This window comes from Accipiter gentilis, chromosome 9, assembly GCF_929443795.1.
Source record: "Accipiter gentilis chromosome 9, bAccGen1.1, whole genome shotgun sequence".
NCBI lineage: Eukaryota > Metazoa > Chordata > Aves > Accipitriformes > Accipitridae > Astur > Astur gentilis.
In genome coordinates, this window is record NC_064888.1 from 1,180,162 (window position 1) to 1,206,048 (window position 25,887).

Genomic DNA, 25,887 nt, shown 5'->3' on the forward strand with positions numbered 1-25,887 from the left:
GTGTTTGTACAAGCGTTACGGGGTGCCAACAAACACCGTGCCATGGCTTTTGCTGCGCCGGCAGGGGTTGTCCGGTGGTGTCACCCTGGAGCCAAGCGCATCATGTCCCTGTGCCAGCCCCCGGCCTTGAAGCCTTTATCCCCACGGGATGAGCTTGGTTAGTTTTAAATACTACTACTACTACTACTAATTAAAAAAGAAAATGTACAGCTGGGTTTGTTTTAAATAATAATAATAATAATTAAAAAAAAGAAAAAGAAAAATGAAAATATACAGCAGTCACTTCCCCTCCTCCCCAGCGGGGCACGGCCGGGCCTTGGAGGGGGGATTTGGGCCAGTGCAACAGTGCAGGAGGGGGGAAAAATGGGGGTCCCTGGAGCCCCCCGCGTCACCCCAGCTTGGGGACGGCAACGGGGACAAGCCAGGATGAATGGGAAAGTGCCGCGGGGCCGAGTCCCAGCCAGGGAAGCGGCCGCAGAAAGGGGGATCGGGGTGGGGGGGGAACGACACCCCCGGGGTGCGGAGGTAGTGCCGGCTCTTGGGCTCCTTCGGTTGCGTTTGGGGTCAGGTGTGGGGTGCGGAGGGGTCCTGGGCTGGGCTCGGGCGGTGCCGCAGGCTCTTCTCCTCCTCCTGTGGAGAGATGGGACATGGGGACACCAGGACGGGGACACAGCGCAGCACCCACGGGCTCCAGGCTGTCCCTGAGTCCATTTAGGGGTGTCTCCATGGCCAGGAGCAGGATCTGCCCCAGGGGCACCCCATTTTGGAGGGTCTCCACGGCCAGGGACACTCACAGCCTCCAAAGCGCCGGTGCTGGCCCACTCGGAAGGGGCGAACGCGTCCTCCTCGCCCCGCACTGGCTCCATCCCCTCGTCCTCGTACTCAGTGAGGTAGTCGGACTCTTCTGGGGGGACAAAAGGGGGCACAGGGTCAGGCCCCATATCCGGATTTAGCCCTGTATCGGGGACCCCTGCCCAACTCACCGTCGGCATATCCGTCGGACAAGTAGGGCTTGGCGGGCTCGATGCGGGACACGATTTCGGCCAGGTCGGTGAAGCCGGCGCTGGGACATGTGAGGACCTATGGGAGGAAAAGGGGGGGCCCCCGAACAGCCCCCGCCCCAGCACGAGAAGGGTGAGGATGGAAGGGGCAGGAGGAGAGACGTGAGATGGGTAAGGGGGTGGAAGGGCATCAGGGGACACAGTGAGAGGGACAAAAAGTGACAGGAGATGGACCAAGGAAGGGACAGGAGATGGACCAAGAAGGGGACAGGAGGATGCCAGTGTGGGACATGAGATGGATGAGGGTCGAAGAGAACAGGAGATGGACCAAGGAGGGGACAAGGATGTTGGAGGGCACAGGAGAGGGACCAAAGAGACAAGAGGTGGACCAGGGTGGGAGGCACAGGAGGATGGCCCAAGGGGACAGGAAGATGATGGGAAGGGACAGGAGATGCACCAAGGTGGCAGGGACAGAAAGATGGACCAAGGGGACAGGAGGATGGCAGTGACCATCAGGAGATGGACCAAGGGTGGGAGGACAGCAGATGGACCAAGGCACACAAGGATGGACCAAGGAGGGGACAGGAGGATGGACCAGGGTAGGGGGGACAGAAGGATGGACCAAGAGGATGGAAGGATGCTGGGGAGAGACAGGAGATGGAGCAGGGTAGCAAGGTCAGGAGGATGACCAAGGAGGATGAAGCAGGGCAGGGAGGGACAGGAAGATGCCAGTGAGGGACAGGAGAACACCAGGGGGACAAGCTGCACCAGGAGGGCTAGAAGGACACAGGGGAGACGGAGGGGACAAGGGACAAGGCAGCGTGCTGCTCCCTGAAGATGGCTCCAGGGCCAGGGGGAAAAAAAATAAATCCTTAAAATCAGGGTGCCAGGGCCAGGGTGGCCCAACCCAGGATGCCCCAGGGCAGGTCCCCAGGCAGCCACCGCCACCCGTGAGCCCCAGTGCCAACCCCTGCTCACGTCCATGCGTTTGCTCTCGTAGAAGTCAGCCGAGCGCCGGTCCTTCACCATCTTCTCGATGATGTCACCCCGGCTCCAACCATCGAAGACCACCTTGCCGTGCTGGTAGCCCACATCCTGCAGGGACAGCGGCCGCAGCACGTCGGTGGCCCGGGCACCCCAAACGATGGCCTGGGGCACCTCAGATGACAGCCTGGGCACCCAACTGATGGGTAGGACATCCCAACTGATGGCCCAGGATACCCCGTTGATGGCTGGAGCACCCAACTGATGGCTGGGATATGCCAAACGATGACTGGGACACTCAACCTAGTCAGGACCCCCCAAATGATGGCCAAGGGTACCCCACTGATGGCTGGGGCACCCAACCAATGGCTCAGGCAGCCCAACTGATGATCAGGGAGCCCCAAATGATGAGCTGGGTACCTGGAACGATGGTCCAGGCACCCCAAATAATGGCCAGGACATGGCAATTATTGGTCCAAGCACCTCAAATGATGGCTCAGGCACCCCCAGATGATGGTCCAGTCACTCTGTTAATGGCTGGGGCACCTGAATGGTGGCCTGAGCACCCAACTGATGGCTGGGGCACTCCACCAATGGCCAGGACACCCCAACCCGTGGACCAGAGCACCTCCAAATGGTGGCTGGGGCACCCAATCAATTGCTGGTTGACCCTACCTGATGGCCAGAAGACCCTGTTAATGGCCTGGACACCCAACCAATGGCAAGGGCACGTCAATCCACATCTGGGGCACCCCATTAGTGGCCAGGGCACCCCAATCAATGGCCAGGACACCCCAACTGATGGCTGGAGAACCTCAGCCCATGGCTTGGGGTACCTCACTGATGGCCTGAGGCACTCTAAAAGATGGTCCAGGCCACCCCACCGGCCTCCTCATCCCCCAACTCACATAGATCTCGTCGAACTTGCCAAAATCCATGGTCTTGAAGCGATCGATGGGGGGGCGGATGTACTCGCAGTACGAGCTGGACTTCACCACCTCCAGCTGCCGCACACACGACACGTAGGCCAGGCGGGACTGGATCTCCGCCATGTCGGGCACCTGCGAGGATGAGGCGCTCAGAAACCTGCCCGCACCATCTCACCAGCATCCCCGCGTCCCACCAGTCCTCACCTTGACTTTTTCAGCCCAGGGGTTGAGACGTTTCCAGAGAAGCCACCAGCCAGACAGGCTGTCCCCATAGTTGCACAGGTCCGTCTCATCCTGGCTGCCCACGTCGATGGCGATCACCGTCTTGGCACCCAAGTTGCGGGCGATGTCGGCTGCAGGGTGGGAAAGGAAGAAGCTGGGTTGGCAGCATTGTGGTTTCCCCCGGTCTGAGCCCGTGGCGAGAGGTGGTGGCACAAGCGGAGCCGGGAAATGGGGTTGAGAGATTGTCCCCGAGCCTGGGCTGGATGGCAAAGCCATGCTGGGGCTCGTGGTGGGACAAGCAGTGTCCCATGGGTGCCAGAGTTGGGGACAGGAACCCAGCGGCAGGACATGCCGGTGGGGAGCAGAGCAGTGACGCAACCTGGTGCACGTGCTGGGGCAACAGGAGGGCACAGGCAAGTTGCAGCATCTGTGGTGGGATGCGAAGGAGCGTGGAAATGCCCCAGGAGAACACCTGGTGGTGAGGACACCAGGAGACGATGTGAGGTGGATGGAGACGGCTTGCACGTGGAGGAGGATGGAGATGCTCCAGGAGGGCGCCTGGTGCTGAGGACAACAAGAGATGATGATGCAACATGGAGAAAGGTGGTTTGCACGTGAAGGAGGATGGAGATGCTCCAGGAGGGTGCCTGGTGCTGAGGACACCAAGAGACAATGATGCAGGATAGAAGAAGGTGGCTTGGAAATGAAGGGGCATGAAGATACTGCAGGAGGCCACCCAATACCAAAGACACCGAAAGACAGTGCAGGATGGAGGAAGGTCACTTGCATGTGAAGGAGGATGGAGATGTCCTGGGAGGGCACGCGGTGCCAAGGACACCAGGAGGTGACACAGAATGGAGGGAGGAGGCTTGCACGTGAAGGAACATGGAGATGTTCTGGGAGGCTACCTGGCATCGAGGACACCAAGAGATAGTTTGAGATGGAGGGAGGTGCCATGCATGCGAAGGAGCATGGAGGGCAGCTGGTGTCAAAGACACCAAGAGATAATTTGAGATTACAGGAGGTGACTTGCACATGAACAAGGATGGAGATGCCCCAGGAGGTGACCTGGTGTGAGGAAGGAGTAGATGAGGCAGGACGGACAAAGGTGGCTTGCGCATGAAGGTGTACCAGGAAGGCACCCAGTGCCAGGGCCACCAGGAGATGGTATGAGACAGAGTGAGGTGGCTTACCCGTGAAAAAGCATGGAGGGCACCTGGTATCAAAGACACCAAAAGCTGGTACAAGACAGACGGAGGTGTCTGGCAGGTGAAGGAGAACAGAGAGGCCCAAGGAGGGCACCTGGAGCTGAGAACATCAAGAGTGGATGATGTAAGATGGACGAAGGTGGCTTGCACGTGATGAAGCATGAAGATGTCCCAGGAGGACACCTAATGCTGGGGACATCAAAAGATGGTGCAGGATGGAGGGAGTTGGCACCTGTACCTGCAGGAGCACAGAGATGCCTTGGGAGAACACCCAAAGCTGAGGATACCAGGAGAGGATGATGCAGGATGGAGGAAGGTGGTTGGCACCTAAGGAGCATGGAGATGCTCTAGGAGGGTACTAAGGACACCCAGAGATGATGCAAGATGGAGGGAGGGTTTTTTGCACATGAAGAAGGATGAAGATGACCTGGGAAGCCACCCTGGTGCTGACAACACCATGAGACAGCGCAAGACTGTGTGACTTTTCTGGCACGTGAAGAAGGATGAAGTTGCCCTGAGAGGATGCCCAACACCGAAGACACCAAGAGATGATGCAAGATGAAGGGATGCATCTTGCATATGAATAAATCTGAGGATGCCGTGGGAAGCCACCTCATCCTGAGGACACCAAGAGATGATGCAAGATGGATGAACATTTTTTTGTTTTGCATGTGAAAGAGGATGAAGACACCCTGAGCGGATGCCCAGCAATGAAGACACCAAGAAGATGCAAACCCAAGCAAGATGTCCCAAATCCAACCTCAACGTCTCCAGCCGTTGAGACCCCATCTCGTGGTGGCCATGCGGCCCCCACCCAACCGCCCGCCGCCGCCCCTGGGGCCAGACCTGGCGCCGCATCGGCTGCCGCCCCGGTTGGGCCGTGGCGGTGACGGCGTTGAGCTGCTACTTGCCTGGCAGGTTGTTGATGTAACCACCGTCCATCAGTAAGTTGCCGTCCTTGGGGTCGCAGAGTGGCGGTAGGTACCCAGAAAGGGTCATGCTGGCTCGCACGTACCGCCAGAGCGAGCCTGCGCCGGCGGGAACAAACGCAATGAGCACGGCTCGCCTGAGACCCCTCGTCCATGGGGGGGCTGCCCCTTGCCCCTGCCCGTGCCCAGGGACATCTACACCCCATGGGTGCCCAACGGGCACCCACAGGTGGCAGAGGAACCTGTCGCGCGCCCTGACCGGACATGTACAAAGCCCAGGTGGCTCAACTTGGGATGGGATGTTGTTTTAGGGGGGTGGGAAGGGTGGTTTTTTTCTGGGGGGGGGGGGGGGGGGGGACAGTGGCCCCGGCGAGCGAGATGCTGACCTGGGACATTGTTAACATAGCAGCCATCCACGAGCCAGTGGCTGTCCTTGGGGTCGCAGAGCGGAGGCAGGTAGGGGGTATAAGATGCACTGGCTCGGACGTAGCGCCAAAGGCTGCCTGCCGGAGGGAGAGGATACGGTCATGGCCACGGGGGGACGGGACGTGCCCGAGCACCCGGCAGTAGGTGACCGAGGATGTCGGCACCGCGTCAGTGGGATGTTTGCAGCCCCAAGACCGAGCCGCTGGGATGGGGAAGGATAGCCGGGCGAGATGCTCGCCAGAGGGTTAGGGGTGGTGAGTGGGGATTAGTTGGCGTTAAGAAGCCAGAGGAGCAGGCAGAGCAAGAGCCAGGCTGCTTACGAGCCACCGCGTGCGCCCCGTGGATGGCTCAATGTCCCAGGTGAGCTCTGGCACCAGGCAAGGAGGAGGGGCAGCCACCGCAACATCCCCATCACCGCAACATTCCCACCACCAAGATGTTCCCACCACCAAGATGTTCCCACCACCACCACGTCATCTCCTCCACCACCACATCATCCCCACCACCACCACGGCATCAACCCTACCACCACCACCGCCTCCCTGTGCTCCACATGCCGTGAGCGTGGGTTACTGGGATTAGTGGTGAGCAGCTACGTTAGAAGGGACATGCATGCTCAGGGTGTCAGGATGTGGCTCCACGCACCAATGCTGCCCCCAACCCCACCAAGGATGTGGGGGGCACAGCCAGACCCCCATGGGGACCTGAGTCTGGTGGGGTCACTGACACCAGACAGCTCTGGGAAGCCGCCTAGGCTCACCAGGAGCCCTCCAAGCCCTTTTTTTGCCGTGCCAGGATGCATCCTCCCCTTGGCACGTGGCAGACCTTCCCCCGTGGGGCAGCGGCACCGTTTTGGGGTGCCGGTGAGAAGGGTCCCCACAAGGGTGGACGTGGTGGCACCGGAGAGTTTCTCCAGCTCCCTGGGGAGCTCTTACCGTCCGTGTGCACCCGCATGGCCGAGGCCGTGATGTCAGTCGTGACGTTGAAATAGGGCAGCCACAGATCCTGTGAGGACAAGATGGGGTGGGTGACGCCGTGGGGATGTTGGTGGGTGGGTGGGTGGGGAGCTGGTCGGACCTCCTGCCACAAATGGGTGCAGCCCTGGGGGGTGTCTGTGCGACGCACCTCGATCTGCTTGTCCTGGAAAACCTTGTTGATGCTGGCGTTGAAGGCTGAGCCCGAAAACATGGAGGTGATGGGGTAGGTGAGGTCCAGGACGGTCTCAAACACCGAATTCATGCACTGGAGGAAGAGGAGGAAGAAGAAGAAGAGGAGAAGGAGAAGGAAGGTGAATAAGAAGGACAGAAGAAAGAGGAGGAGGAGAGGACAGAAGAAAGAGAAGGAGAAGAAAGAAGAAGAAGGAGGAGAAGGATGAAGAAGGAGAGAAGGATGAAGAAGGAGAGAAGGAGGAGGAGGAGAAGGACAAGAAAGAAAATGGAAAGAAGAGGAGGAGAAAGAAGCAGCAGCAGAAGAAAAGGAGAGAAGGTGAAAGAGGAGAAGGAAAAAAGAAGGGGAGAGAAGGAGGAAGATGAGGAGACAAGAAGAAGAGGAAGAAGAAAAGGAGGAAGAAGAAGAAGAGGAAGGAGAAGAGGAGCAAGAACAAGAAGAGGAAGCAGAAGAAGAGGAAGCAGAAGAAGACGAAGGAGAAAAGGGGGAAGGAGATGCTTTAGAAACACCTCAGGCAGGGCTGGCCATGGGCAGGGCAAGCACCGTGCCAGCGTCCTCCCAAAACAGGGGCAGCGAGGGTCAGGGTTTGCTTTCGCTGGGGTGGGGGACATGCCACAGCACCCACCTTGGCCCACTCACGCGCCCGCTGCTTGGTGCGGACAGCGCTGCGCTCCTCGGCGTAGAGTGCCCCGATGAAGGCGCCAATGGAGGTGCCGCCCACCATGTCGATGGGGATCCCCGACTCCTCCATTGCCTTGATCACCCCAATGTGGGAGCAACCCCTGGATGGATGGAGTAAATAAAGAGGAGGATAGATGAGATTGGGACCCCCAACCCGCTGGGTCCCATCCTGCCACAGTGCGGCACCCACCTGGCTCCACCGCCCCCCAGGACGAGGGCGATGGTGTTGCCGGTGAGGACCCGTGCCAACCGGGAGAAGTCGCTGTGCCGGTCGGCGCTTTTCTCAAACACCTTCTCATACATCTCCCGCTGCGGACGGGATGGACAATGGGTAACGATGATGGTGGTGGACCACCAAGGTCACCCAGGGGGACACACGTACCAGTTTGGTGGGGCTACGGCGGGAGAAGACGCGCCGGGGACACTTGATGTGGAGGTGGCCCGAGCACCAGCTGCGCATGTTGAGCCATTCAACGGTGCGGGAAGGGCTGGGACCGTCTTCACGGTGTAGGAGGACCAACTGCTTCAGCGCACGCACCGCCGTGTTCTCCAGCATCTGCTCCAGCTGTAGAAGCCATCAGCCACCTGGCACGGTGTTGTCCCACCACCGCCTACCCCCCGCCTCACCTCTCCCAGCACCGGCTCTTGGTCGCCCAACCCTACGATGAGGATGCAGTCAGCTTGACGGATGCAGCGCACGGTCCACGGTGTCAGGGTACAGTCGGTTTGGTACAGGACGATGCGGTGGATGTCCTCCTGCTGTGCCAGCCAGCCCGACAGGCGGTACTCCTGGATACTGCGAGATGGAGGGGTCAGCCAGCGGCCCGGTGGTGTGTCGCTGACGATGTTCCTCCCAATGGGAGTTACCTGTCCAGCGCTGAGGAGCCGAGACGGGCACGGATAATGTCGCTGGTGAGGAGCAGCGTGGGACCTGGGAGAGGTGGGGACGTGGTCACCACCATGACGTGGTCACCACCGTGCTGTAGAGCTCTGGTCATCACCGTGCCATGGTTGCTACCATGCCATGGGACTGTGGTCGCCACCACGCTGCAGTCGCTGTCACGCCATGGGGCTGTGATGGTCACCATACCATGGTGCCCGCCACACCACAAGACCATGACCACCTCCATGCCATGGCCACCACCATGCCACATGGCTGCAATCACCACTACACCAGGTCACTGGCATGCCACAGGACCACGGTCACCTCCACGCCACAACCGCCACCATGTCGCGGTCACCGCTCCGTCGGCACTCACCGATGGCGTTGAGCGCGTGCTTGAGTTCCAGCGTGAAGGCAGCCGTGGGCACGTCGTCGCACACAGGCAGCACCGCCACCGTTGACAAGTTGCTGGTGGGATTGGTGGGCTCTGAGCTGGAAGCCATGCCCAAGCCGGAGCCTGCATGGACAGAGATGATGGAGATGGTGGACACCTTCCATGCGCTGCTCTGATGATGGCCACCAGCCCTGGAGAGGGCACCCCGTTGTCCTCAATCCCTTTAGGACCTACTTGCAAAGGGCCCACGGAGCTGCTGAAGGTTTCCCAAGATCTTCTGGCTCAGGAGGTGGATGAGGCGGGTGACAACCTGCAGGGACGAGGATGGGGATGGCCATCAGACCAGGGCTTCCCAAGCTGGAGACTCATTAACATCCCAGACCAGTGTCCCACATGCTTTTTTGGGTGCCACCACCCCCACCCCATCCTTGGGGACCTCAGAGGTGGACAACCCTTTAGCACATCAGCCCTTCTCCCCCAGCAGCTCTAACCACTTCTTTAATTCCTTAATTTAAGCTAGTTTTTATGAGTGTCACAGCTACCAGCTGGGGGGGGGAGACCTGGAGACACGCTCCTTCCACGGGAAGAGGGTGCAGACCCCAGGACAGGGAACTGCAAGTACCTGGGGGTATCTGCGCTTGATGTTGTTCAAGGTGCCTTCAGGCAGCTTGGCCAGCTCCGTGTCCCGAACCGCATGGACCGTGGTGGCACGGGGCTGCCGAGTGAGGGCTTCCACCTGGAGAAGAAGACATATAGCCAAGAGGTATCGGCCAGATGTATAGGGTGTCCAACCCTTGGCCCTGACACGGCTCTCACCACGCCGATGAGGTCTCCGCGGCCGTACTCCCCAATGAGCTCTTTCTTGCCACTGCCCTTCTGGATGACGGAGCGGAGACGCCCGTTGAGCGCGATGTAGGTGCAATCCGACTTGTCACCCTGCCTGGGAAACACCACCCGTGGCAAGTCAACCCCCTGCCAAGCTGGTCCTCACCAAGTCGAGGTGAGCACCCACCCGTTGGTACCCACCTGTAGAGCGCCCGGCCGGCCTCCACTGCCATCCAGTCAATGGCGAAGTCCATCTGGCGCACGAAGGGTGACATGCGGGCGGCCACGGTGTGGGCGACGCTCAGCACCACGCTGGGCTGCTCCCGCATGATCCTAGGGGTCAACAGCAGTTTGGGGACACAGTGGTGGCCCCAAGAGATGCCGCCATAGCGCTCACCCCAGCAATCCACTTTGGCACCAACGCTTTGTCCCAAACCTCCTCCACCGGCACGGGGACTCACTCGTAGAAGTCCGACTTGGAGATCTTGAGGAACGTGCAGTCACGGTTGGCCTTGATGGTGAAGATGAGGGGCTCGCCGGTGAGCACGGCCAGCTGTCCCACCATCTCGCCGGGCTGCGTCAAGAACAGGCAGACGTCCTCCGCCTTGTCGATCATCCGCTGGTACACGTGCAGGCAGCCCCACAGCACGAAATGGAGGCTCACGTCCTGCCGAAATGGCACCCTATCACCGTTGTGGGCCACCTGGGATCCCCAGGCATGAGGGGTCCCACCAGCACCACTTGGGGTTTCTTCTACTCCTCTTCACCAAGTCTTCACAGGGCAAGAGCAGGAAAGGTGGCACCCCATGGAAATACGGGGTAGGGGGAAGCAAGACGCCACACCAGCTCCCCAAAACCCAGACCCACCTGGTCCCCTTGACGGGCAATGACTGTCCCAGCTTTCGCGTGATGGAGCAAGACACGGTTGTTGAGGAGGGAAGGGTCCTGAGGGGAAGAACAATGTCACACGAGGTGGTGGGGACCCCCATGAGGAGACAGAGGACCACCAGGAGGCCACAGAGACCACTACAAAATGACAGGGACCACCATGAGGAGACAGGGGACCACCCCCAGGTAATGGAGACCACCATGAAGTGATAGAGATCATCACAGGGAGATGGGGGACCATCCCAAAGAGATGGGGGACCATCCTGAGGCCATAGAGATCACCATGAAGTAATGGGGACCCACCACAAAGTGACGGGGACCCACCATGAAGCAACGGGGACCACTACGAAGCAACAGGGGACCAACACGAAGTGATGAGCGACCACCACGAAGTGACAAGGGACCACCGTGAGGCAATGGGGACCACCATGAGGCCACAGGGATCCACCATGAAGCAACGCGGGACCAACACGAAGCGACAAGGACCACCACGAAACCACAGGGGACCACCACGAAGCGATGGGAACCCACCACAACACAACGGTGGACCACCACAAAGCCACGATTCCCCCGTGCTGGCACCGTTTCTGCCCTCACCTCCACCTTCATGAGCTTGACCAGCTCCCGCTTGGCAGCCTCAAAGATGGCACTCGTCTGGCGGCCCTGGTAAGGCCCGAAGGGACAGTCCCCAGGTGCCGTATCGTCCTCGCAGTAGTTGTAGTGGTAGACACCAGACGGTTGCTCCTCCACTGTCACCGACTTGCGTTCCTTAGGCTCATGCGAGACGGACTGCAGGGAGATGGGACAGCTTCGGCACCCATCTTGCAGCCACCCCGGTGGTGCCGGCGACGAGGATTCGGGTGGACATTGCCGGATCCGGCCCTACCCTGGAGAAGGCAGCCAAGGCGCCGGTGCTGTCCTCCTGCAGCGACACCGAGATGCGGCCGCGCTCATAGGCCATGTCGAAGTCGGAGCGGGGACCCTTCTGGATGCCTGTGATGGGTGAGGGAGGGGACCGGGGGGGTCGCCGGTGTCCGAGATGGGGATGCTGGGGGTTGGGGGGAATGCACAAGCACGGGGAGAGGTGGAATGTGCACGAGCATGGGGGATGCATGAGCCTGGGGGGGGGGCTACATGACCCCAGGACCCCCCCACGCTTCCTCCAGCCTCCAACCCACCGGAGATATCCACCGGCATGGAGATGCAACGGCTCAACGGTGGCGGCGGTGGCACGGCGGTCTCCAGGCCTCCTGCTTTCAGCGGGTCGGCTGCAGGATGAGACCACTCTGAGCACCAGCAGCGGAGTCCCCCCATGGTGGCGGCATGGGGGTGGGTGGGTGGTTGGGTCCCAGGACCCCCTTCCCGGCTTTTACCTGGTTCCCTGCCATCATCGGCACTGCTAAGCCCCCGCTTGCCATGGCGGACGGGGCTGGTGCGGGCGGCGTGGCCGGGTTGGGGGAAGAGCCGTAGCGGTTGCATGTCCTGCAAAGGGGGACATCAGCGGGGCTGGGGGGGCGGTCCGGATCCGGCCCAACCGCCTCCGTTTTTGGCATGAACTCACATGGCTGAAGAGCTCGTTCGTCAACCCAAGGTAGTTGTGTAAAGCCAAGAAGGTGACACGCTGCAGGCGCACCATGATGATCTAGAGGGGGACAAGAAGCCATCAATGGTCCCCTGCCACCCTAAGGGACGTCTCCATGGCCCCCCCCGACTTGGACTCACCTGCACCACCCGCACCAAGCTCTCTGGATACTTCTCGAAGACGGCAGAGAAGGCTTCAACCGGCAGCCGTAGCACGGTGGAGTCCTCTGCCGCCCGGGCACACACAGTCCGGTATGGTCTCTGGTGGCCCTAGATGACATGCCATGGTGTCGGTGGCCTTGCCAGGATGGGGATATCCATCCTGGCAATGGATTGGGGATGGTGGCAGCTGGGGGCTGGCGAAGCCCACCAGTGGCACCGGGCTTTTGGCTGGTTGGGTTCAGGGATGGCCATGGTTGGGCTGGAGGGGTTTGGGGACAGCCGGCATGGTTTGGGGATGGCCACGGTTGGGCTGGGAAGGTTTGAAGATGGCCACGGTTGGGCTAGAGGGGTTTGGGGACAGCCAGTGGGGCTTGGGGACAGCCACAGTTAGGCTGGGGGAGGGTTGGGGACATCCATGGTCAGGCTTGGGGACAGCCGCAATTAGCCTGGGGGACTTGAGGGAGGCCACGATCAAGCTTAGGGAGTTTGGGGACAACCGTGATCAGGTTTAGGGGGCTTGGGGACAGCCATGACTGTCCTGGAGGGTTTGGGGGCAGCCACAATCAGGCTTGGGGACAACCATGATGTGTCACGGGAGGGTGTTCGGGATAACCACGGCACTGGTACCGTGATGACATCAAGGATGCTCAGCAGACTGTGCACGCTGTCGCCAGGGAACACCTCCTTCATCACCGTCTCCTTCCCATCCTGTGAAGCGCAAATCTCCTTACTCTTTCCATCCTCATCCCCCAGAGTGTCCCCATTCCCCTACCACATCCCTGTCCCCCTCATTGTCCCCGTCCCCGCACCGGTTCAGTGAGGAAGAGCTCCAACTTGCCATCCTGCAGCACGTAGATGCTGGTGTCGGGCTGTCCGGGACGGAAAACGTAATCACCTTGTTGACACTGCTGGAAAACCATGTGCTTGCAAAGCTCCAGGAACAACGGCTTCTCAAAGTGGCCCAACACCCTACAGGGACAAGGATGGGGACAGCAGGTGACACAGAGCTCGCCGGGACCTGTCCTGGTCCTCTGGAGGCAGGCCAGCGGCCAGTTGCCACGGCGATGGAGGATGCAGAGGGGAAGAGCATCCTTCAGCGTAGTGGTCCGGCCTCCCCTTTCCAGGATCGGATCCTGACCCCTAGGGCCGGGTCCTGACGCTGGGGCTGGATCCTGACCCCCCCCTGGGGTCTGATCCTGATCCCCAGGGATGGATCCTGACTCCCTGGGGTTGGATCCTGACTGCCAGGGATGGATCATGGCCCTGGGGCCTGATCCTGACCCCTGGAAACAGATCCTGACCCCCCTGGGGCCTGATCCTGAGCCCTGGAGATAGATCCTGACCCCCCTGAGGCATGATCCTGACCCACAGGGATGGATCCTGACCCCCCCTGGGGCCTGATCCTGATCCCCCTGGGGCCTGATTCTGACCCCTGGAAACAGATCCTGACTCCCCTGGGGATGGATCCTGGCCCCCCTGGGGCCTGATTCTGATCCCCAGGGATGGATCCTTATCCCCCTGGGGCCCGATCCTGACCCCCAGGGATGGATCCTGAGCCTCACCGGACATTTTTGAGCATGTAGAGAACCTCGGAAGGAAGATGGGAATTGGCCACATCGAATTCGGTCAAGTCGGCTTCCAGCACCGAGGGGGGAGGCTCCTTCATCTGCAGCGTGGGCAGCTCCTTCTGGATGCGCAGGAACCTTGGGGACAACGAGGTGACATCGGGGCACGGCCACCACCCCCTCACCGCCCCCCGTCCCCACCTTCCCGGTGGCACCTCACTTTTTGGCGATGTTGAGCATCTTGAGCTTCTTCTTCATGCGGGGCCGCGAGGCGCTGGAAATGGTGGTGTCCACCAAGGAGGAGGTGGATTGGGAGACCTGGGGTTGGGGACACCGAGCCGAGGTGTCACCCGAGGGGGACACCGTGAAGCCGCCCCAGCTGTCACCCCCGGTGTCACCTTGCGCATGATCTTGCGGCCGTAAAAAAGCATCTTGTCCCGTTTTCGGAAGCGGTATTTCGGCGTTCCCTGCGTGGGTATTTCTGAGGAGTGCGACGGGGACAGGTTAATGGGGCGCAGCCCTGTCACCCCCTCGTCCCCAAGGCCACCGCGGCGGTGTCACCCACTCTTAAGGCGCAGCCGCCGGACCAGGACCACGATGGCAACGGCGACGATGACGGCGAAGAGGCCGAGGCCGAGCATCGCTCCCAGCACCTGCGGAGGGAGAGGAGGGGGGTCCCCATGCGGCCCCTGGTGTCCCCCCAGGGGACGGGGACGAGCGCGGGGAGGGGGGGGGGGACGCCAACGGCACTGCCACTTTGGTGACGTGGAGGGATGGGTGGGACGTGATGGCATTGGGGATGGGGACGCCGCTCCCCAGGGGTGTGGGGACAAGTTTGTGTCCCCTCAGGGGTGCTCAGCAGGGTTGGGGACCTGGACGCTGTCTCTTGGGGACAAATTTGTGTCCCCTCAGGGGTGCTCAGCAGCGTTGGGGACCTGGACGCTGTCCCTTGGGGACACGGGGACAAGTCTGTGTCCCCTGGGGGTGCTCACCACGCCGGTGGGGAGCTGCTCCTCGGCGAAGAGCTTGGGCAGCACAGACGTCAGGGACGCATCCTGCGGGGACAAAGGGACAGCTGAGCCCCCCCCCCAGGGTGGGGACACGCACAGGAGGTGACTGTCACCCCCCCCCCCCCAGTCCAGGCACGGTGACATTCCCTACCTCCGCCTCCTCCTGCGGCTCCGACTCGCTCTGCCCCATGGCCGCGGCGGGGCTCTGCCCATGCAAAAACCTGCAAAAACGAGGAAAAATAATAAAAAAAAATTAAAAAAAAAAAAAAAGAGAGAGATTTGTGACACAGGGACCCGTGCCGGCCACCGAGGGACCGGTGACAACAGGGTGACACCCCCGCAGCGGGTAAAATTCTGCTGGGTGTCGGGTTTGGCCCCATTTGCTGCATGATGGGGTGCAGTAGGGAGCCCCCCAAAATGTTCGGTGACATCGAGTGACCGAGAGGGGACTTTAGTGCGTGTGTGTCCCCTTGGGGACTTTAGCGTCCCCGTCGTCCCCCCCCCCCCCCGACAGGGAGAGGAAGCGGTGGCAGGAACCCTCCCGTTGCAACAGCTCTGGTCACCGCGCCGAGGCCACCGTCGCCGATGTCACCCGTCGCCGATGTCACCCCGCCACAAGGCAAGGGTCCCCAAACGCCGGTGCCACCGCCAGGCCCAGCCTCGGTGTCGTCGTGTCGTGTGTGTGTCGTCGTCGTCGTCGTCGTTGTCCCCCTGCCGTCACCACCGTCCTTCCCAAGGACACCCCGGCGAGGTGACGGTGGCATCGGCGGGCACCGGATCGGGGACGTCACCGAGGTTGGCACATGTCACACCCCCCCCCCCACCACCACCATCACGGCCATCCCATGGGGGGGGGGGGGGCTGGGGGACACACACAGCCCAGCGACACCGCGCCAGCACCCAGCACCCCGTTTGCGGTGACGGCGGCGCCGGGGCCTGGTGACACCCCCCCATGGGTGACAACGGCCCCCCCCATGGGTGACAACTGCCCCCTCTTCCCCAATTTGCTGCCCCCCCCCCACCAATATTACCCCTCTGGCTGGTTCTGCCCCCCCCCCCAGGACAATATTACCCCCCCCCCCCCCAAATTCTACTGCCCCCCCCCAGGGCAAAATCCCCTCCCCGGTAATATTCCCGCCCCCCTCGCTGGTATTGCCCCCCCATAACCAGTATTGCCCCCCATTGCCGCCCCCCCGACTCTTATTGCCCCCTCCCCAACCCCCATCACCCCCCCAGCTGCTTTTACCCCCCCCCCAGCCTTTACTACCCCCCTCAATGCTACATTTGCCCCCCCCGAGCTCCTATTGCCCCCCCCAGCTATTACTACCCCCTCCCCAGCCTAATATTGCCCCCCCAATAACTGGGGTGGGGGGTGATGCTGCCCCCCCCACCCCCCCCCAAGGCGTTATTGCCCCCTCCCCAATCTAAAACCGACCCCCCCCCAGTATTGCCCCCTCCCCAGGCTAATACACCCCCTCCCTACATTTATTGCCCCCTCCCCGGGCTAATATTGCCCCCCCCCACGGCTATTCCTGCCCCCCCCCGGGGGGTATTGCCCCCCCAAACCGGTTCTACTCCCCCCCCCAAGCCAGACCTGGCCCCCCCCAGACCCCCCCAAAAGCCGGTGCAGCCCCTCACCCCCCCCGGGACGGTAATTCCACACACCCCCCCCCCCCCCCCCCGCACTCACCAGCCGCCGGTGCCCGCCCCGCTCCGGCCTCGGCGGCCCCCGCGCGGTCATGGTCCGTTTAAAGCCGCCCCGCCCCTCGCACTGACGTCACGCAGAGGGGCGGGGACGGCAGGGCGACGGCGCCATGTTGGGAAGGTCAAGCGAAAGGAAGGTAGGGAGGGCGGACATCTTGGGTGTGGCGCGCGGTGTGTGGGCGGGCGTGATGTCATCGCAAGGCGACGGCGCGGGAAGGTGAGTCTTGGACAGGGACGCGGCGCCATCTTGGGAGTGGCATGGGGGGGGGTACGGGACACACACGACACACACCACGACGATCGGGGAGCTCCCTCAGGTTTGTCCCCACGCGTGGTGGCACCCACAGCCACCCTCGTGTCCCCCCCCCACGGTGGCACCCACCGCCAGCCCTGTCCCCACAGGGGGGTGACACCCACCGCCCCCCTTGTCCCCTGCCCCCCACCATGGAGACAGCACCCACGGCCCCACTGCCAGCCCTGCCCCCCCCCCCCGGCGCAGGGGGTCCCACAGCAGCACAGAACCCACTTTTCTCCCAGGGTGTTTTATTGTCCCACCCCAGGGGCACCCATCGGGACCCCACACAGGGCACGACTCCCCCCACCCCACCCCACAAAGAGGGAGCAAAAAAAACCCCACAGCGAGCAACACCCCTCCAGGCTGAGACCAGCCACAACTCAGTCCATGAATGACAGGCATCCAGAGCAGCTCTGACCACCCCCCACCCAGGCCGAGCACCCGATTTGGGGTTAAATGTGGCCTTTTTGGGTGCTGGGAAGGCAGGCAGAGGCAGCGATGCCTGGTACGAGCAGCTGCTGGCCCCGCTCCAGCCGGGAGCAGCTGCTCCTCCGGTTACAAAACATGCCCTTGACCCGTCCCGCGGCATGTAAACAGCTCCGGGACGCAACATCGGCCCTTTTACCCAAACCACAGACCCCGGGGACAGGGGAACTGTTTTTCGCTCTTGCCCCACTGCCTCCATCGTGGTTGGAGTGGGAGAGAGGTGCCTGAGGTGTGTGTGTGGGGGGGGGGTGGGGGTGGGGGGGTGAAAGGGACCTGCTGCAGCCCTTCATGCCCAGATGCTCCTCCCCAAAGTGGCTGCAGGGCTTGCGGACACGTCCCTGATGCTGCCACAGGGCAGCTGGGCTTGGGGATGAGGGCAGGGATGAGTCCCCGATGTGGCCAAGGGACCGCTTGGCTTGGGGACGAGAGCAGGGACAAGCCCCTGATGCAGCCAAGGGACTATTTGGCTTGGGGACAAGGGCAGGGACGAGCCCCTGACATGGCCAAGGGGCTACTTGGTTTGGGGACACAGACAGGGATGAGGCCCCAGAACAGCCAAGGGACTGCTTGGCTTGGGGATGAGAGCAGGGACGAGCCCCCGACGTGGCCAAGGGGCTATTTGGCTCAGGGACAAGTCCCCAACGTGGCCAAGGGGCTTTTTGGCTTGGGGACAAACCCCCAGGCACATCCCTGACACTGCCAGGGGACTGTAAGGCTTGGGGACAAGGGCAGGGATGAGTCCCCAATGTGGCCAAGGGGCTACTGGGCTTGGGGACAAGTCCCCAACCCAGCCAAGGGACCAGAGGGCTTTAGGATGAGGCTTTGGTCACATCCCCGACGCAGCCAAGGGGGTGCAGGGCTCCAGCCTGAGCCCCCAAAACACATCCGAGAGGGGTGCAGGGCTCCAGGATAAGCCCCTAAAATGGGGCTGAGGGCTTGCAGGGCTCCAGGCTGCCCCCAAAAACAGATCTGGGGGCGGGGGTTGCAGGGCTCCAGGCTGCCCCCAACAACACAACTGGGGGTGTCACAGGGCTGCAGGCTGCTCCCCTAAAACACAACCGAGGGGGGCAAGGCCCATGTTGAGCCCCCGAGGGGTGCCCGGCTCCAGTTCAGGACTGGGAGCAGCAAGGCTAAGGTCCGTCAAGAAAAATAACAGGGCCACCAGCGTCCATCTAGCATCCCCCGGGTGCAGAGGACACAGGCGCTGTCTCTCCCCACCCCTTCGGGGCCCCGAGCTGGTAAAAGCAGATGAGAAAATAAATTAAAAGCGCTCGGGGCGGGGAGCACAAGGCGCCACTCCCTCACATCCCTGGGGGTCCATGCCGAGGGGTCCTCCCTTAATTCACCAGCAGCGCGTTGTCTTGCAGAGGAGCCCTGCGGGGAGACAAGCACTGATGGTAACAGGGGAAAATCTGATTAATTTGGGGAAGATGTCTTCGATTTTGGAAGCATGACCCAGCTGTAGCTGAAGGGAGACTCCCCCCACACCCCAGAAATAAGAGGAGTGGGAAGCAGAGAGCCACAAAGGTGGGGACACACACACACACACACACACACACAGAGCCCACATACCCCAGTTATATCCACGTTGAGGGGTCCCCCACAGGCACAGAGCCATTTTGGGGCACTGGCAAGAGCCTCACTGGCATGGAGAGGGGCTGGAAATTGCGATCCATGTGGGAATCGACCACGTATGAGGAGCCAGTGGCAAAAAAAGCTGTAAACCCTCCTCTCCCAGCACGCAGGGGCCAGCAAGGTAGATAACGGGGAGGGGGGGGAGTGTCACAGAGCGTATCCAGCCCCAATCCACTGGCCATAAGCACCCCCCCCGCCCCGTTGTGTCCCCCCCTCCCCAGCACTGGCACTGCCTGCTCACCGTTCACAGCAGCAGAAGACGGAGCAGGATGAGGTGCTGTCGCGACGGTACTTGCCCGATTTGGGGCTGTCCTTGCACTGGGCAATGTAAGCATGGAGCTGGGAGACGGGAGTTTCGCCCTCGCACTGGTGCTGCGGGGAAAGGGGACGGGGAAGCTGAATCCCTCCAGTGAGGGGGATTGAGATCTCCCCCCCGGCCCCCAAAAAAAAACCCAAACATGAAGCTTTGCTTAAACACCAGGGTCTGGCCTCACCTTGATGGTCTCGTAGGAACCAGTGATGAGAGCAATGAAGAGGCTGAGGACCATGTAGATGAAGAGGCTGATGAAGGTGTACAGGTAGATCTGACTGAAGAGCCACACCAAGTAACTGTTCTGTTGCATCTCGGCGAAGGTAACGAACATGTCATCCCCGTTGATGAGGGAGAAGAGGCACTCAGACACCATGGAAAGGGATCGGAACTGGGATGGGAGGTGACAAAGGGCTGGTAGGCGGCCCAGGCCCCTGCGTCACCCCTTCCACCATCAGGCTGCAAGCTCCCAAACAGGGAGCAAGCACTGCCCAGCACCCTAGGTGCCACCCCGATGCCACCACACTGCAAGGAGAGAGACCGGCACCCTATCTAACCCACGCTGCCAAAATGGAGACCGGCCCCGCACCCATCTCCTCCCAAATCCTGGCAGGGAATCACCCGGAGGTGGGTGAAGCCCACCCCAACCACCGACCCAGAGCAGTACCTTGACGTGGTACGGGCCCAACACGATCCACCCACAGAAGCAGTAGCCCAGATAGATGACGGCCACGCAGCAGCAGAAGCGGATGACGTTGGGGAGGGCCACCCGGAGCGTGACAATGAGGATCTGGTGGAGGAAAACCAGTCGGGATTAATCCTCATCTTCTGCCGAGGGTGCCCGCAACAGCTGCTAAAGCACCCTGTGAGACCTCGGTGTCCTCAGCAGAGCAGGACAGGGACCCTGGGGACACACGCAGCAGCCGTGGGACGAGCCCAAGCTCGCCCAGGCAAGCATGGCCATTCCCAGCCCTTGAAATTGTCCCCTCTGGTCCCAGGTCACCTCCCCCATGTCACTCACGTTGTACTTCTGGAAGAAAGTAAGATAGCGAATGACCCCGACCCAAACCAGCAGCGTGGAGGTGCCCAGGAGGATGCTGCAAACGTCGTAGCTGGCAAAGTTCTGCAGGGACAGAGGTGTCACGGGCCTGAGGCATGGCCAACGCCGTCTCCAAAATCCCCAACGCCGCCCCAGAAGCCATAACAACCCTCTACGCTGGCCAAAAGCCAGCGGCAAGTAAAATCCTGGTGCCACAAGCCACGACATAGCAGCCACACAGGACCCTACCTGTCCCTCTGTTGCCATCTCCCTGTCCCAAAGGGAAAGGGGGGGGCTCTGGGGTCCCACTTGTGCCAGGACCCCTCTGTGAAGCCCTCAGGAGCGACGTCTGTCCCCTAACCCGCCGTCAGGGCTCTGATCACATCCAGGACAGCTTCACCGAGGCAGACAATGCATTGCTGGCGCCCAGGGGCAGCCGTTGTGTGGCTTGCCTCCTGCCACATGGAAATGTCCCCTCCCCAGAGCACAGGGACACCCGTGCCAGCAGCCCCAGCACACCCAGGATGTGCAAAAACCTCCAGCTTTGCTTCCCAGCGTCCCCATACCTTGGACTCAATGCCAATCTTCATGATGGTTCCCAGCACGGTGAGGATGTCGCTGATCACCAGGAGGATGTACCAGCCATTGAGGAACTCCATGCGGTCCGACAGGCACACACTCTGGTTGTAACGGCGCTGGAAGAACTGGCTGAACTCCTGCGTGGGGAGGAAAAAAAAAAAAGGTGTCCTTTACCCACCACCTGGAGAATTTTGCCCGTCTCGCAGCGCCCACAGCTTTGAGCATCCCCCACGGGGAAAGGGCTTCCTCCGAAACTCGGCAGCACTGAAACAGCGTCCCGGTGGCAGCTCTGTCCAGTTACACCGTGGAGGGTAGCCACAGCTGGCGCCAATTTCTTCTGTGCCACCACTCACGTGCTGCAACATGACACCCCGGATAATGGAGCGAGCACAGAGGATGAAGGAGAGCGAGCAGACGAGGATGACAACGACGTCAAAGAACAGCCGGAAGGAGTTGTCACCTGCAAGACGCACAGTGGCTCTTCTTAACGAGGAGGACAGCCACCCAGGAGCACCCTGAGCCCCCCATGCTGCCCTTTGACACCCACTGGGGACAGATGCCACCTTTGTGGTGTCCTTGTGGCTCCTACCTCGGCCAAAGACGCTGGGATCTTTGCACTCCTTGATGTCAGCCCGGTTGTCGAGGCGGATTTTCACCCGGCCACTGTGTGCCTTGTTGTCAAATGTGATCTGGGGAGAAGTGGAAGTCCCTACGTGCCCACGAGGGATGCTGCCAACCCCACGCAGCCCGGCTGGATCACCCCGAGGCGGGGAGCTTTGCCAACGCACTCACGGTGATGGTGAAGGTGTAACAGTCAGGGATTTCGTTGTTGATGATGGTTTGGATGTTGATGGCTTTCAGCTTGAACTGGATGGTGACATTGATGAGTCTGCAGGAAAGGACGTTCGTTAATCCTCCTCCTGCAGCTCGTCCAGGCTGTCCCAACCCACTTAGACCTTCCCAAACCCCCAAAATACGGCACTTAGAGTCCAATAACCGACAGAGAGGGGGTAAACACCTTCCTCGGGGATGCATACAGCCCCAGGAAAGGATGTCTCCAGCTTTAGAGGAGCAAACTGCTGCCAACCTGCCCCAATGTCAGTGAATTTTGCTTCAAAGAGGAGGTTGGACCCTCTGGCAGAAATGTTGTTGCAAGCTACACCGCATCTCTCAGTGCCAGAAGTGCCGGCATCTCTCTGCCCAGCACCGGCAAGAAGATAGGGCTTGCCTATGCTGCTAACACACCTGCAACTGCAGGGCTTGGCCACAGGCAAGCAAAACACCACCAAAAGCCAGCACGTGGTTTGGGGGAAGGGAAAACAACCCCCAAAGCGGGAGTTGCAGGACAGTCTTGGCGCCTCGGGGCCAGCTCTGCAGCCGCCACCGCCAACAGAGACGTGGCCGGAAAGCAGCTGCTTTGTTGCGCAACCTCACTGGTTTCACATCTTCCTCAGCCCAAGGGTGAATTTGTTTCTATCTCACGAGCGGTTTTTAAAACCAATGGGGGCTTTTTGCATCTTGGCAGCAGGCTTCAGCATGAGGAAGTCCCCGCGCTGGGGTTCCCATTCCACCCTTGCCCATACCCTGCGCCAATGGGATGTCCCCAGCACCAAATGCTAGGACACCCCGGATTGCGGGGAAGGCATCAGCAATTACTTGTGAAATTTGAGGGTGAAGTTCTTGTAGCTGCGGTCCAGCTCTGGGGGAAGAGGCTGTGGGTCCTCGGGGTCCACTCCCAGGCAGTCTGCAGGGAGGGAGAAGCACCTTCAGGGAAGCCCGAGGCCCCATGCAGACCCCTTGGACCCTCTCAAGCCCAGAACAAGGATCAAAAACCTCCCCAGGACCCAGTGGTGGCTGCGGCACAAGGAATCTCAGGTCCACCGTCCCCCAAAACCCACCTGTGACAATCTTGGGGTCGATGTTGAAGGTGTCGTTGGCTGGATCGATGCGCCCTTTACGGTAATATTGCTGGCACAGCATAAGGGCTGACTGGTTCCCTCCGCTTTCCCCCCGCACATAGGCGTAGCGGCCGACGGTCTCGTTGGGAATGGCCAAATACTGGAGAAGGAGATGCCCTCAGCAGCTGGATGCGGCCCCGAGCCACCTCCGTCTCCCCAAGCCACCTCCGCGTCCCCCCTCTGCCTGCAGATCTCACCTTCTCCATGGCGTAAAACATGCGGTCGTAGAGGTCGCGTTGCGTGTAGACAGCGTAGGTGTCATCTGCCCCGTCCACGTAGTCCTTCAGGAAGAGGTGTTTGAAGGCGATGGTGTTCTCCTCCTTGAATGTCACCACCATCTGGTTGCTGAGCCCGAAGAGGATGAGCTGAAGGAGACTGCTATTAAATTCCTGCCCTGGCAGCTCCATAAACAATGACGCTACGGCCCAAAATGCAGCCGTTTTGCCCCAAAATGCTGACAGGAGGCAAAACACCGTCACCCTACACCTGGGTGACCCCAAGAAGACAAGGGCCAGCTAGCATGTCCCTGAGGTTGTCCCCATCTCCACCTGGTTGCCCCAAAACCTCTTAAGCCGGCTAATTTCCTGCAGCAAATTTCCTCTCCCACCATAAATGGGGGGAGGAAGATCTCCCTGGGGAACACGCATGTGTCCCACCGCAGATGGGGGGAGGACAATCTCCTTGGGGGACACACGTGCATCCCCCCACAGTGCCACCAAACACTGCGGGGAACATGACAGCAGAGCGGACCCTGATCTTCCTCCTCTTCGTCAGCATTTTCCTTGCCTGCATGCTCTAAACCCCTCCCCGTGCCGGTAATTAGCTTGTATTTATTAACACAAGACGCCACTCGTTAGCGCTGTTCGTTGGCAGGCTGAGGGCAGGGGTGGATCTGGGTGACACTGCTCAAAGCCAGGACAACACCACGGTGCTGAGCTGGGTGCTGCTGCCTGTCAGGCAGGGTGCAGGCAGAAACAGCGGCGGGGGGGGGGGGAGGGGGGGGGCAAGGCCCCAGAGCCTCGATTTCCCTCTACTGGAGGGAGATGTCACACGCCGGCTGTTTCCTCCGCACCTCGTGACTGCAGCCCAACAGTTCCCAGGGGATTTTTCCACCCTGGGATGAAGCCTGGCGCCAGTCTGGGAGCCGGTGACACCCTGAGCAAGGGCACGTCCTTTCTGCCCCTCTGCTTTTTTGGGGCGCCCTTCCACATTCCGCTGTGTGGCACCTGGACCCCAAGGATGTGCCACGAGGGTAATCCCAACAGATACTCCCCTTACCCAGGGGACCTCTCCTGAGTCCCCCACTGTCCCCAAGCACCCCCACCAAGTGTCCCCAAATACTCAAACCCCCCCCCAAACACCCAGCACTCCCCACGATGTCCCCAAGCCTTACTGAGGGTGTCCCTTCCGATGTCCCCATGCCCAGTGCCCACTTCAGAGGTCACCTCCTGTGCTCAAAGCCCCCCCCCCCGAGGGCCTGTGTCATTGTCACCCCCCAAATTCCCATGCCCTGGTGTCTCTTTGCCCATTGCCCCTCAGTGGCACCCTGGTGTCCCCCTCACCCCCATCCCCATGTCCCAGGGGACCCCCTCCCCACTCTCCTGGAGCCCAATGCCCCCAGGCTCCTTTCCCCAGTGTCCCCGTGTCCCAGGGCCACCCCTCCCCAGTGTCCCTATGCCCACTGGCCCCATGCTTCTCCCCCCTGTATCCCCATGTCCCAGGGCCCCCCAATACACCCCTCCCCAGTGTTGCCATGTCCCAGGGCCACCCCTCCCCAGTGTCACTATCCCCATTGCCCCCATGCTCCTCTCCCCAGTGTCCCCATGTCCCAGGAACCCACAATACCCCCCTCCCTGGTGTCCCCATGTCCCAGGACCCCCCAGTACCTCCCTCCCTGGTGTCCCCATATCCCAGAGGACCCCATTCCCAGTGTCCCCATGTCCCAGAGGACCCCCAATACCCCCCTCCCTGGTGTCCCCATATCCCAGAGGACCCCATTCCCAGTGTCCCCATGCTCCTCTCCCCAGTGTCCCCATTTCCTAGGACCCCCCAGTACTCCCCTCCCCAGTGTCCCCATGTCCCAGCACCCCTCAGTACCTCCCTCCCTGATGTCCCTGTAATCCAGGGGACCCCATTCCCAGTGTCCCCATATCCCAGGGGACCCCCCTGCCCGGTGTCCCCATGTCCCAGGACCCCCCAGTACCCCCCTCCCTGGTGTCCCTATATCCCAGGGGACCCCCCTGCCCGTTGTCCCCACGTCCCAGCACCCCCCAGGACCTCCCTCCCCGGCGTCCCCGTGTCCCAGGGCCACCCCTCCCCGGTGCCGAGCGCCCCCCGTTGCCCAGAACCCCTCGTACCCCAAGGCCACCCAGTGTCCCGGTTCCCCCCCCCCACCTGGACGGTGACAAGGAGGATCTTGGCCAGCTGCAGCCCCAACTTAACGGGCCGCCGCCCCCGGGCCCGGTACTTATCGCAGGGACTCATGAAGAAATACTTGAGGCGGCGCCGGAGCTCTTCTTCCTCCGCCACCGCCGGGGATTCCGTCGTGCCGTAGCCGGGGCCGCGGCCTAGCAGCCGCTCCGTTTCTGAGGCGGAAACGGCCGTTCACCGGCGAGTACCGGGGGCCTCTACCGGGGGTAAAGGGGGACGGCACAGGCCGGTACCGGCCCCCGCCGCCCGCCTCGGCCCGGTTCCCCCCCGCCCCGCCGCCGCCTCAGCCCGGTCCCCGGTTCCCGCTCACCGGACGGGGCCGCCATGGCGCCGCCGCACCGCGGCTTCACCCTCCCGCCTCACGTGACCGGAAGGCCCCGCCGTGGCCCCGCCTAGCGGCTCTTGTTGCCCGTGGCCACGCCCACTCGGCGCCTTCGCTCCGCCCCCCTGCCCCAGGCCGGGAGGGTGACATGGGACACGGGGGGGACACGGACACGGGGGGGACACGACACGGGGGGGACATGTGGCCTTGGGGGGACACGTCCGTGCCAGGACAGTGACATATGGTGTGGGGGGCTGTGTCCATGGATGCTCAC

General features: G+C 61.4%; 2 protein-coding genes across 8 annotated transcripts; both read right to left on the reverse strand.

Moving 5' to 3' along the window:
* Positions 1-288: 288 nt before the first annotated feature.
* PNPLA6 (patatin like phospholipase domain containing 6) lies at positions 289-16,630 on the reverse strand. Of its 5 annotated transcripts, none has more exons than XM_049809487.1 (36): positions 16,546-16,630; positions 15,007-15,076; positions 14,838-14,900; positions 14,411-14,498; positions 14,244-14,326; positions 14,066-14,163; positions 13,843-13,983; positions 13,090-13,249; positions 12,908-12,988; positions 12,260-12,388; positions 12,099-12,179; positions 11,911-12,019; positions 11,716-11,805; positions 11,424-11,530; positions 11,135-11,326; positions 10,517-10,594; positions 10,111-10,316; positions 9,851-9,982; positions 9,641-9,764; positions 9,447-9,560; positions 9,059-9,134; positions 8,807-8,947; positions 8,415-8,478; positions 8,175-8,343; positions 7,930-8,112; positions 7,738-7,856; positions 7,492-7,648; positions 6,825-6,941; positions 6,635-6,704; positions 5,660-5,776; positions 3,119-3,267; positions 2,894-3,046; positions 1,980-2,096; positions 984-1,080; positions 795-904; positions 289-630 (listed from the first exon to the last, which is right to left on the reverse strand). In XM_049809487.1, exons 2-36 carry the CDS (start codon positions 15,043-15,045, stop codon positions 565-567), a joined length of 4,020 nt encoding a protein of 1,339 aa, XP_049665444.1. In that variant the 5' UTR covers positions 15,046-15,076; positions 16,546-16,630; the 3' UTR covers positions 289-564. The 5 variants fall into 5 exon arrangements, with proteins under 5 accessions (XP_049665444.1, XP_049665445.1, XP_049665446.1 ...); XM_049809488.1 differs by having other exon boundaries at positions 15,007-15,583; positions 16,546-16,589; XM_049809489.1 differs by lacking the exons at positions 5,660-5,776; positions 16,546-16,630 and having other exon boundaries at positions 290-630; positions 15,007-15,797.
* A 462-nt stretch (positions 16,631-17,092) lies between these two features.
* MCOLN1 (mucolipin TRP cation channel 1) lies at positions 17,093-25,671 on the reverse strand. 3 transcript variants are annotated; one of them, XM_049809493.1, is made up of 14 exons: positions 25,602-25,671; positions 25,256-25,446; positions 23,059-23,226; positions 22,802-22,961; positions 22,560-22,647; positions 21,696-21,792; positions 21,493-21,592; positions 21,257-21,363; positions 20,891-21,040; positions 20,307-20,408; positions 19,953-20,075; positions 19,470-19,676; positions 19,217-19,347; positions 17,093-18,714 (listed from the first exon to the last, which is right to left on the reverse strand). In XM_049809493.1, exons 1-14 carry the CDS (start codon positions 25,615-25,617, stop codon positions 18,678-18,680), a joined length of 1,677 nt encoding a protein of 558 aa, XP_049665450.1. In that variant the 5' UTR covers positions 25,618-25,671; the 3' UTR covers positions 17,093-18,677. The 3 variants fall into 3 exon arrangements, with proteins under 3 accessions (XP_049665450.1, XP_049665451.1, XP_049665452.1); XM_049809494.1 differs by lacking the exons at positions 25,256-25,446; positions 25,602-25,671 and adding an exon at positions 24,255-24,374; XM_049809495.1 differs by lacking the exon at positions 25,602-25,671 and having other exon boundaries at positions 17,094-18,714; positions 23,059-23,206; positions 25,256-25,341.
* Positions 25,672-25,887: the final 216 nt, after the last annotated feature.

Bases quoted from the DNA above. Each gene is read 5' to 3' on its own strand.
- MCOLN1 (XM_049809493.1), bottom strand. The intron at 21,593-21,695 runs GTGAGTGCGTTG...ACTTCTCCCCAG, and splicing joins GTTACACCTTCACCATCACC to ATCACATTTGACAACAAGGC. The intron at 18,715-19,216 runs GTGAGCAGGCAG...GTCTCCCCGCAG, and splicing joins GTCTTCTGCTGCTGTGAACG to GGCTCCTCTGCAAGACAACG.
- PNPLA6 (XM_049809487.1), bottom strand. From the start codon at position 15,045: ATGGGGCAGAGCGAGTCGGAGCCGCAGGAGGAGGCGGAG. The intron at 9,135-9,446 runs GTACTTGCAGTT...TCGTCCCTGCAG, and splicing joins TCAAGCGCAGATACCCCCAG to GTTGTCACCCGCCTCATCCA. The intron at 5,777-6,634 runs GTAAGAGCTCCC...TCCCTCCGGCAG, and splicing joins CATGCGGGTGCACACGGACG to GCAGCCTTTGGCGCTACGTC.